Source organism: Phyllobates terribilis, unplaced genomic scaffold (genome assembly GCF_046119375.1).
Source record: "Phyllobates terribilis strain yellow unplaced genomic scaffold, ASM4611937v1 Scaffold_3__8_contigs__length_932513732, whole genome shotgun sequence".
Classification (NCBI taxonomy): Eukaryota; Metazoa; Chordata; class Amphibia; order Anura; family Dendrobatidae; genus Phyllobates; species Phyllobates terribilis.
In genome coordinates, this window is record NW_027362763.1 from 669,517,789 (window position 1) to 669,530,010 (window position 12,222).

At 41.3% G+C, this 12,222-nt stretch overlaps 1 protein-coding gene and 1 long non-coding RNA gene across 3 annotated transcripts in view; one reads left to right on the forward strand and one right to left on the reverse strand.

Moving 5' to 3' along the window:
• Positions 1-5,725, reverse strand: part of LOC141257309 (uncharacterized) — a 28,273-nt gene extending 22,548 nt beyond the window's left edge. Inside the window, exons 1-4 of one of the 2 annotated variants that reach the window (XM_073671738.1) lie at positions 5,589-5,640; positions 2,142-2,227; positions 902-1,776; positions 335-445 (exon numbers count right to left, since the gene is read on the reverse strand). In XM_073671738.1, the coding sequence (XP_073527839.1) occupies positions 335-445; positions 902-937 (147 nt within the window). In that variant the 5' untranslated portion in view covers positions 938-1,776; positions 2,142-2,227; positions 5,589-5,640. Of the gene's footprint in view, positions 1-334; positions 446-901; positions 1,777-2,141; positions 2,228-5,588 lie in introns of both variants that reach the window. The other variant, XM_073671739.1, reaches the window with a different exon arrangement.
• LOC141257323 (uncharacterized) overlaps positions 1-9,465 on the forward strand; it is a 30,880-nt gene extending 21,415 nt beyond the window's left edge. Inside the window, exon 3 of the long non-coding RNA XR_012318050.1 lies at positions 9,077-9,465. This is a non-coding gene — a long non-coding RNA (uncharacterized lncRNA). The remainder of the gene's footprint in view (positions 1-9,076) is intronic.
• The last annotated feature ends 2,757 nt before the right edge of the window (positions 9,466-12,222 follow it).

Genomic DNA, 12,222 nt, shown 5'->3' on the forward strand with positions numbered 1-12,222 from the left:
AAAAAACAAAAAAAAAAAGAAAAATACATAGATGTAGTTTCCTTTCTCTTGACTATTTTGTGAAACTAAGCCATTTTATAAAAAAGTTAAAAGGAACATTCACATATTAGAAACTAATAGTTGAGGCATCAAGCAGTGCTCAGCATTAAAAAAAAAAAGATAAATGGACTAAAATGTGGCTCAAAATTGTAACTATAAAAAATAAAGCTTTGAGAAAACAAGACACACTCAGCCACAAATATGTCAAATTATAAATGTGGTGCAAGGAATTAATTAAAACACAATGTAAAATTTGTTTATTGGGAGGAGGTTACACATCAACTTTGTTACATACCTGAAAATCCGGATATCTTATGATATGATATACATATATTTTGGCAGGACAATCCATTTTTTTAGTGGCCTGGATTAGCTTTCTACATTTTATGTAACCATGATCACCAGTCTGCAGGAAGAGCATGGAAATTTTACAAAGATTAAAACCAAAATATTTTCAAAGACAAAATATCCAAATTCTCTCATGTGACATTGGGGGAATACATGACCTTTTGTTATTGTTGGTGGCCACTAGGAGGTAAGGCATTCTTCAGGGAGGAGGAAAGGGGGGGGGGTGAATTCATAATTTTTGGAAAAACCATGATAAATGTTACATAAACTAAAAGCATAAATTTTAAAACCGTACACGGAAGTACCCATATAGGATGTTTATCTAGAGCAGTACATTTTCAGTATGTAATAGATGTAAATAGGCTAATGTGTAGATGCATTATGGGTAACACATGACTTGTAACGCAATTTGACTGCACATCAAACCTGCAGGTCTGTAAATAGCATTAGAAATCATGATGACAGCTTACCTTTAAATAACAAACAGTAATAGTATGCTTATAAATGTCATTACCTTTTTATATATCATCTTCATATTAAGTGGATCCATAATTGATTGTAGTGCAATCTGATGTACTGTGCTGATTGTAGTGTGGTCATCTCAAAGAAACTTTGTAGGAAGAGGGCAGGAAGATGTAGGACAAGCAGATTTGACTGAGTGAATGGTGTTTCCACTGTAATTGAACAGCTTGCCCACCGCACACCAGGTCATAACATGGACGTCAGACATATTGCCATCCGGAACCAGAGACAAAGAAGACTTAACTACGATGCAAGTTCAGATTGTGTGTCTTGTTTATCATTTATAAAGGTTTAATGTTATATATCAAATGTACTGAGTATATGAGGGGTCGGCATGTATTATTCTGGACATGGTGTGTAGTATTTATGAACTTTGAAGTGTACTATGTGGTCAGTATACATTAATAATTCTGTTATCTGTTTATAAAGGTGTAGTTTTAATTTGGAGTCTGATTATCTAAATTGAGTTTATGATCTGGAGCATTTTGCCCTGATTCCATATTTTTGCTGTGGTGTATGTATGTATTAACATTATTCCGGCACAATCTGATGATCATCATGTTTTATTGTTTTTTTCAATTAAAAAAACAACCCGGCTAGCAAGAGTTCAATCATTCTACAAATGTGTGCCATTGATATAGGAGACTAAGCCCACAGATGAAGCGTTGATTAAAACGTCATTTGTTCTAAAGTATGTTGTAGCCATAGTATTGCGGGTGGACAGGTTCGCTCTTGCTCTACAATGTCAAAGCAGGAAGTTGAATGGAAAGTTTGTCTTGTAAGTCGAAAGACTAAGAGGAGCCCAAAACATCTTTATATCAAAATCTGTAGAGACGAATCACATTAAGGAGTTGTCATGTTTCACAGCTAATTTGAGAAAGAAAAAATAAGAATAAAAAAAAAATAATCAAGACAAGATGACACCTGGTACCATTTTTTTTTTTAATTTTGTGATATTAACAATGTGATATTAACAATGTTCATTTTAGAGAGTTGTAGTTAAATACAAAACGCAACCTTGAATTAGTTCAAACAGAGCGTTTGTGCTCCGTTTTTGGTGCAGTTTCTGCATCAAAAAACAGATCATTTTTGGAAAAAAAGCATCAAATGCATCATGCGTCTGTGTTGCTTTTTTGCTCCATTTTATTAATGCTGCACTTTTGCTTTTTCAAAGCAAAAATGCAGTACTAATCCATAAAGGGCAGGGAGGACACAGGCAGACACTTTATTACCTTCCCCAATGTCCGGTGTCCAGCGATGAGTTGTTTCCAGGTTTTGCACAGTAACAGGTCACCTGACAGTCACATGGCCAGGTCCACTGAACGTTTGTCGCGTGGAAAGTGCAGTAAAAAAAAAAAAATAAAATAAAAAAAAAAAAAACATCAAAGGGACTGTGTGAATACCAATCTGTGTTGTTGTTTTTTTTTTTTTTTTTTTTTTTTTTTTTTATGTATAATGAAGAAAGCGCAGCAGAAAAATGGAGCAGTAATTGACGCTCATTTTGTGGATGCACTTTCTGCGCCACTAATACAGCAGTCAACAACGCTGACGTCTGCACGGCAAATTGAAAATCACATTCACTTTGCTGGCAGACGCAGTGACTGATCCGTTTTTGGTGCAGTTTTCCAAGGAGGAAAAAAAACAAAACAAAACGGATCAAAAAAGATCACTGTGAATGAGACCCAAGAAGAAAAGTGGTGGAATGATAGACATCTTGCTAGTATGTAAATTTGGCAAAAAATGAAACTATCAAAACATCTTGATTTATTTAGTATGGAGTATGAACACCATGTGCAGACATCCCTGCTCTTACAGCCTCAGCTGCCATCACTAAGGTTATTAACAGGAACCTGTCAGGTCGTTTTTACCCCCTAACCTATCACTACCTGTCCCCTGCACCTTCCTAGCACATCCCTAACCATCTTCGTCTGACCTAAAACTGCCCTATATTGGCTGTGAAAAAGGAAGGTGCAGGGACAGGTAGTGATAGGTTAGGGAGTAAAAAACGACCTGACAGGTTCCCTTTAAATGGTCATCTGGGAAGGTTCTGCCACCTGGACCCGGCAGCGACGCGAGAAGACTCCACGGACCCGGCAGCGACGCGAGAAGACTCCACGGACCCGGCAGCGACGCGAGAAGACTCCACGGACCCGGCAGCGACGCGAGAAGACTCCACGGACCCGGCAGCGACGCGAGAAGACTCCACGGACCCGGCAGCGACGCGAGAAGACTCCACGGACCCGGCAGCGACGCGAGAAGACTCCACGGACCCGGCAGCGACGCGAGAAGACTCCACGGACCCGGCAGCGACGCGAGAAGACTCCACGGACCCGGCAGCGACGCGAGAAGACTCCACAGACCCGGCAGTGACGCGAGAAGACTCCACGGACCCGGCAGTGACGCGAGAAGACTCCACGGACCCGGCAGCGACGCGAGAAGACTCCACGGACCCGGCAGCGACGCGAGAAGACTCCACGGACCCGGCAGCGACGCGAGAAGACTCCACGGACCCGGCAGCGACGCAAATATATTTAGGCCACACAGGTTGCTCATACTAGTTTGAGGAACATGAAGCCTGGCTTTGTCATGTGTAAAAAACTGCTCCTGGGAGACTTTGGAAAAATGGCCGCACCACTGCTTACACATGAAAAATAAAGGTAACGCCAAGCTGTTAATTCACCTGAAATGAAGACTAGAGGGGTCTAGCTACCATAGATTATGCCACTGTACCATAATCCACGGAGTAGGACTGGTGTGACTATAAGCGTGGGTAGCTGTGCATGTGATACTCTATACAGAATTAAGCAAAATTAGGCCCATAGGATGTCAGATGGCCTCCTACAGCAGAACATCTCTATACATCATCATTTATCTATCTCTGCACATCTTTTACACAAACCATTCATTTCTTTATCATGTATTTGTTACGTTATGTGTCAGACAGATGTCACACGGATCACATTTGTGTGCGGTGTGTCATCTGTGCTAGTTGCAAAAAAAACTGACTTGTCTCCGTGTGGATCACATGGACACGTGCATGGTTAACAGGGACATGGTCTGTAAAAATATACAGCTATGAAGATCCTCATTGATTTTAATTCGTATGCGTGTGAACGTGTCTCCAGAACTTGTGAAAATGGACACCACACGTACTGGATACATAGACATGTGAAGCAGGACTAAGATGCAGCAGGATGAAGATACGGGAAGGAGTGGTTTCGGTGGAGTTTTGAGTGAGTTGCCTCACAGGCCAGTGCAATGCATGATGGAAATTGTAGTAATAGAAGCAGAAAGTCAGGGGAGGAAGATGTCAATTAACCCCATCAGAGATTTATCAGCAATGAGGATGTATTGTTAGAGCATGATCAAAAGATAATATTGCTAAAATAAAATAATGGAGAGGCACATAATAGCAAGATTTCTGAACAAAAAAAAAAAAGTTATGGTACTGGACAACCTCTAATCTTTGATAACTCCAAAAAAGAAACTGCATCTGGGTAAGGTCTGGTGAGTGTTGTGTCCATTCATCCAGGCCTAGTCATATGCATCTGCACAGTACAGGAGCGCACACAACTGTGGTACAAACACAGCCACCACGTGACAATGCATAGTTCTCAGTGATTTTGGACAGACTGTCAGGGTTCTTCTCGTTCATAGGAAGTTGACTGGCAAATATATGTGTGTAGTGTTTTAAACATTTTTAGTCATTAAAAAAGACATACATCTATAAAATTGTAACACTATATTTACATTTTTATTACATAATCTATTTTAGTACATAAATATAAAATCTAATGAAGACATCTATATCGAAAGTCAAAAAAATTTGTATATATTATACTAAAATATATATAATAAAATGAGAACACACACCTTGGTGCTGCATATTTGCACAGACCATGGATCTAACACTATATTCATGAGCTGTGAATGCTTATGCTAGCGTAATTATGGCCTAACCTCATTTTTGGGTACACCATTTTTTTTTGTATCAGGGTAACTTCTGTGAAGGAAATTAGGTAATGAACTTTGTTCCCTATTCTGAGAACTGAACCTTGGTAATCTGTCTATTAGACTTATTTTGGGAACAATATTGGGCTGTAAATAACGATAAATCCAGCATTGTAGATCCATTAAAATCTAAAAAACTTTAAGCCATGAGCTGAATTACAACAATTCAGTCACAATCCATCAAGCAAAAAAGGATTTAAAAAATCTGATGTTTTGTTGCGGAAAGACATATCTATTTGCATCTGGAACATGCCTCACAGCATGATGCGTGCACTCATGGAAGTGGGGAGCTGACTTCTGTATGTTTTCAGAATTTTGTTGTGGTAGGATATTTAGTTATTGCGCTTGGTTAAGATACAGCTTTTACATACTAAGTTTAGTTCTGAGGCAATAACTATAAAGGAAGTTTGGATTGATACAGTATTTATGTAACAAGGCAGGTACTTGTACTGGAGTTATAGGACAAGATTTGTAATGTCTTATTTCCATGACCGTGTTATGAAACCCGCACACCTATGATGCACAATGTGCAATAATATCTATATAACAGATAGATTTAGGATATTGCTAACTAGGTGCACTCTGAAATTTTAACCAGTATATCATCAGGATTAGTAAAGAGCCAATATAATAAGTTGAACTACTTTATAATACAAATTTAATTGTACCTGTTTTTGATGTGTCGCCTGGACATATCGCTTTTTTTGTGGAAGAGCCAAATCCTTTCCAAGATGGCAGCATAACACTTTTCTTCCAGCAATGCCAAAAGGTACTCCGGTATATTCAAGTAGAGACACATTTTTAACTCGTGGACCGTGCCAATGTATTGAGATTTTAGAAGAAGGTCTAAAAGCTAAAACAATACAAGTTTTAAAACATTTATATGGATAAGTTTGTGAACTTACTGGAAAATCAGTCATTGGGAGACAAGTAACCACGCTCTGCCATCTACAAGGCTGACACTGAGAAATATACTTAAAGAAAAAAAAGAAAAAAACAGCTACTTCTCAAAAGGATACACGTGCCTACTGGCACCAAGTTAATCTGAAAAAGTGAGAAATTTGAAATGGGAACAATTAGGGATGAGTGAACTGGACTTTTATAGTTTGGTGTTAGAAAAGTTTGGGGAAGTCTGTGTTTGGTACTGTGTTCAGAGTTCCGGTGCTTTAAGTATGCAAATCACAGGAGTGGGCATCGCTTGCTGCGGGTACACTCAGTGCGAGCCAATTGCAGTGTTTGATCTGCTGCTTTGAGGGTAAAATAAGAGTGATCGGATGTAGTGTGTACCAAAAAAAAATAAAAAAATTACAAAGCCTTGCCCTCCCTCCCCCCGTGTTTCGCTTATGGCAGGCTTTGTGTGGGCAAAGAGCCGAACGACCCAATCAGTGACTTTCAATGAGGTTCAGGTCAAATTTGGTTGCAGAACAGAACTTTGTAAGGCTGATTTCACATCAGCGTTTTGAGCCTTTTGCAGCAGATCTGGCAGCCTTGCCGCATTACAGGTCACTTGCGGCAAGCCCCATTCATTCCCTATGGGACTTGTGGTCGGGTGCGGCAATTGCAGTTTTGCCAGATACGGCAAATCCGGCACTTGCGGCAAGTTAAAAACAAAAACGCTAGCAGCGTTTTTAATTGCTGCAAGTGCCGGACCCGGCAAAACCGCAAGTCCTATAGGGAATGAATGGGGCTTGCCACAAGTGACCCATTATGCGACAAAGCTGCCAGATCTGCCGTAAAAGGCTCAAAACGCTGATGCGAAAGGTGCGTAAGAAGTCAAGCTGAGCCACCAGAACCTGAACCTCCACAAGTCTGATCAGTAGTAACAATAAAAGAAACAATGGGAACTAGTCACAAAACACATGAAACACCCAAGGAGATATTCTGTTAACACCTCTACGACCTGTGACGTACTGGGTACATACTAGGTTGCCTCCCTCCCTTTTATGCTGGCTCACATCATTCCCTGCACATACTGGCTGATCTGATCAGCTGATATGTGTAGCTAACAGTTGTGGGTGCATAGGAGATAAACCCACACCTCTTAACCCCTTAGATCAAGACGTCAAACAAGGACAGCGCAATCGAAGGCTACATTCACATGCTGCATTTGCGCTGCGTTTTTTTGAGGATCCGCAAAACAGATGTGCTTTTCTAAAAAAAAAAAAACAAAAAAAAAAACACATCACCATTCACACCAGTGCGCTATTCAGGATGTGCTTTTTTTGAGCCCATACTACAATGTGGGCAATGGAAAACACATCCTCAAAAGCGCAAAAATAATTGTTCATTCTTTCTGAGGATCCGCTTTGCAGTGAAAACGCATCCTCAAAAATACGGAGTGTCGGAACGCAAACTTGGAAAATGTCTTGGCTGGGAAAAAAAAATTAAACAGGAGCTGGGATCGGCGGGCGCTGGGCGGGCCCCTGTACATCCGGGTCCCGTCACGCCCCTGCTTTTACTGTTATGTAAGTGGTGGAAAAAAAATGAAGTTTTTAAAGAAAAATAATTACACTTTTGCGCCAATTTCGGTGACCCGTAGCGTTCTCATTTTTCAGGATGAGGGTGATTGCTTATTTTTTGCGGCTTGAGCTGACGCTTCTAACGATACCATTTTTGAGTACATCCGATGTTTTGATCGCCCATTATTGCATTGTATTGCAATGTTGAAGTGACCAAAAAAAAACCCTGGAAGTTTAGGCGTTTTTTTTTCCGCTCCGCAGTTTACAGATCTGATGAATTGATTTTATACTTTGATAGATCGGGCATTTCTGACCAAAATGTGTATTTAATATTTATTTTCAATGGGGCAAAAGGGGGGCATTTGAAATTATTATTTTTTTTCATATCTGTAAAAAAATTTGATTTTTTCTTTGTTACACTGGCCCCTAGGGGACCTCAGCGTTGCAGACTACGATCGCTTCTCTTATGTTCAGATTAGCTACTGCACGTCTGTACACAAGAGAAATGATCCTTTTCTGGCGGCAACGTCACTCAGACTTTGCTGGCAGGAAGCTATTGCAGACAGCATCCGGGGAGATCACAGGACCCCAGTTGGTCGAGGTAACAGCCTATGGGGAACGGTGCGATCCCCGACAGTGATTGCCAACACGATCCAAAGGATTAACAGCACAAATCCGATCGCTGATCAGATCGGTGCTGTTAGCTACACATGTTAGCTGATCAGATCAGCTGAGATGTGGGTGATGATGCCATCTGAGAGCGTGAGGGGGCGGGACATGGCCAAGGACGTATATATACATCCTTGGTTGTGATTGTGTTAAAAACTTTGGTATTTTTACCACCACTTACATAAAGTAAACGTTTGGTATCTACGAACACGTACCGACCTGAGGCATCATACAGTCACATCAGTTTTACCATATAGTGAAGATTGTAGACAGATTTTTATAATAAAAAAAAAAGTTGTGAAATTGACTTTTTTGGGCAATTTAACCGTACTTGGAAATTTAACGTTTTTCTGTACACTATATGGTTAAATAAATGATGTCATTCAAAACTACAACTCGTCCTGCAAGCCCTCATTTGGCTATATTGATGGAAAAATAAAAATAAATAAGTTATGGTTTTTGAAAGAAAGGGAAAAAAAAAAATAAAAAGAAAATAGCAAAGGTGTTTCCACCCACACAACCTAAAAATTAAGTAACTTTACTATGTTTACATAAAATAAAAATATGCAATGTGCATAAATGAACGTCAAACATCATACTAACACAATTCATTTAATAAATTATGTAATTTTAGTTTAAAACACATACCTTCATCTCCAAAGTTTTTTTGTTTTTCTAAAACAATGAAATTTGATGTTGTGCTCTCTTCAAAATCAGTAATAGCTTGTGCTACAGCATCTAAGGATTCAAAGGTCTGTATCACTTGGATTTCTGAAGACTCTCGAAACACCTAGTAAAGTACGGCTAATTAGTCATGGCCAATAGTACAATGTGAACATCAGGCTTTTAATTATGATTGAATATAGATATGTTCTTTCTATATTAAACAAATTTATCCAATTCATTATATATTCTAGGAGTCAGTCGGTCCAGTTTTATACAGACTCCAACTCCACAGCTCTGCACACTGCCAGTGCTTTGTTTTGTTGAGGGGCTTTTAACCTCTTTGTGCTTCCTGTCCCCATTAGGGTGTGGAGACAACCTCCATATGCTGTCATGGAAGGTTCCTAGAAACTGAATTAACGGTAAGAATAATTCTATTTTTGAGGGTTTTAAGCTGCACCAGATTATAAAATGAACCCCAAATTTAAATAAAATATATATTTTTGGGGACTGTCTTATAATCTCAATGTCCATTTTATAGTCAATGTAGCTTACCAAGGAGAGAGGGGGGCGCAATGGAGCGACGTCACAGGAGGCAGGGTCCCTGCTGAAGGAAGTTAGCGGGGGCACAACGCTGCAGGCTCAAGCATGGGGCATGTCGCCGGCATGAGGCGTGCGACATTAATCGCCCACCAGTGGAAGTGACGGGCTTAATGAAAATGGCAGCAGAGAGCAGATAACTCAATCTGTGAGAGCACTGCCTCTGCAGACATTTTCCTTAACACCATTCCTTTGACTGCCTGAAAATCAATGGCACCAACCTCGTGCGCCCGACACCCCCCCCTCCTACCTGCAGCACTGCCCAACGTTGCACTCGCTCACTTCCTTCAGCAGAAACCATGCCTCCTGTGACCCAGATACACCACCCGCTAAGCTATATCTGGATTATAAAATGCACCCCCATTTTTCAAACAAAAAAGTGTCTTATAATCAAAAAAATATGGTATATTTTCTGTGAAGCTTTGAAACACTGCAAAGAAAAAGTAAACCTGGATACAATCGTCAAGCTAGAATGCAATTCATGCTGACTGTTTTGAGCAGCATGAGTCATATGACAGATTACCTTTAACATAAGGAACAAAATAATTTTTTAAAAATATAAAATGATACCTTGATTTTGTCTGTCTCCTTAGAAATATTTTCTACGTCAGTTCCTTCGGTACCCACTCCATCAGGTGAAATAGAGACCTTGACCTGATTATCAGTCATTACTGCTTCCTAGAAGAAAAGTGATGTGTAAAAAACAAAAAAAAAAAAAAAAAAAGGGATGGTGCAAAACACCCCCAAAGCAAAAAAAAAAAAAATACCTTCTTGTTGTCTACATCCACTTCTTTACAATCAACAGCTTGTCCCAACTGCAAACCAGAGCTGTTTTCAGCCATTTCAATTGTACCTATAGTGAATTTAAAGAAAAATAAAAAAATAGGTAGATCTGGCAAAGAATAATATCTACATTAAATCTTTAGGTCATCTATACTTGTTTAGGTTGACTTCATGTCCTTGCAGCTGTGTATCTGCAATAGCTTGTCACAGCAAAAGTACAGAGAGCGTCCCCTGCCTCCCAAACACACTGGTGTCACTGGTCATTCAATGGATGGAGCCAAGCATTGATTCTCAGAGGAAGGTTTACGGAGGGCAGCCAGATAAGAAAACCTGGGCTGGAATAAGGACAATGCAGTAATAGTGCCGCAACAACAATATTTTTGTGTTGTTGAACCACCATGTTACTACAACACATAAATAGAATTGTTTACATCCATAGGTAGGCTAGCCCAGGGCTGTCTGTGACTGCGCTCCAGGCTGTCAAACCTGGAAAAGCAGTTGTGCAAAACAACAAGATCAATAATACCCAACATCACAGCCAAACCAAAGAGAAGCAGCTCCAGCCACCAAAGTAGGGGGAGGGGGGGGGGGAGTTAATTGTTTGACTTAATATAGTAGGGGAAGTGTACAGGTGATAAGTTTGTGAGGCCCCTGAATGATAATAAAATGGCCCACGGCAGGAAAGAGGTTGCCCACCCCTGGCCTAGACCTTTAGGAGGTAGGGAAATAGGATTTCTATTCGCCTACTTTGAAAATGCCTTTCCAGATGGTCCCATTCCCTGGATAAAATAGTTTCAAACTCATTGTGGTAAGAAAACAACCGAGGGGTATGATTTGCCTTTTGAAAGATACCAAAGGCTCTGTGGGAAGCACTTCATCTTCCTTGACCTTAAGTGTCTGGTTGACTACTAAGATCAGACTGTTCACCATATCCTGAAGCTTGGATGGCCCGGTCAGAGTCTAGATCAGAGTCCAACTTAGTCAGAAGCCTGAACAGCCTGCAGCTTGAACGATGAAGAGCAATAGACAGATGTCAACCTGGAAAATGTGGAAGTCCAGGGAGAACCAGAAGAGTAACTGGAGGGTGTCTGCTCTTTGGATCTTCTATGCGATCTGCACTGACGGAGTGCATCAGGAAGGAAAACCGAAATACCTCGTGGAGCATTCAGAACACAAGAGGTGGCTGAAAAATTAAAGTATATTTTGGATTGAAAGACACACTTTCCCCCAAAATTGGGGTGGGAGCACTCGCGGTATAAACTTTAGCTGAGAGAAAAAAGTAAACTGATTGGCAGGCAGAGAAGGAAAAAATCCGCAAGAAGAGGGAGCGTGGCAAGACTGCAAAGCAGTGTGACCATGGGGGAGTAAGCCTCCGTGAAGTGGAGAACCCTACTGGAAACGCTACAGCTCCACTCATTCATTGCTTACAAAGGGCTGCGGAAGTAAAGCCCCCGTCTCACATAGCGAGATCGCTGCTGTGTCACGGTTTTGGTGACGCAACAGCGACCTCACCAGCGATGTCGCTATGTGTGACACTTTGCAGTGATCAGGCCCCTGCTGTGAGGTCGCTGATCGCTGCAAGGTGTCCTGGACCATTTTTTGGTCGTTGGCCTCCCGCTGGCCAGCACACATCGCTGTGTGTGACCAGCGGGACCAACGATCAGGCTGGTATCCATGGTAAACATCGGGTTACTAGGGGCACGCGCGCACTTAGTAACTAAGTAACTTAGTAACTAAGTGCGCGTGCCCCTAGTAACCCGATGTTTATCATGGATACGACTCTGCTAAGGTGAACGGTAACCTCCCGCGCACCGTAGCAGAGTGGTATCCATGGTAAACATCGGGTTACTAGGGGCACGCGCGCACTTAGTAACCCGCTGTTTACCATGGTTACGAGCCTGCTCCTGCTTCAGCAGCAGGCTGGTAACCGGAGCAGGGCATCGTGGAAAGATTCCCCTGATCGCTGGTGAGCCTACCTGTTTGACAGCTCACCAGCGATGTATTAGCGATGCAGCAACGATCCCTGACAGGTCGTATCGTTGTCGGGATCGCTGCTGCATTGCTTAGTGTGACGGGGCCTTAAGTGGAACAGATTCACTGGCCTGCTGAAAGGAGCCCTGGGATAGGA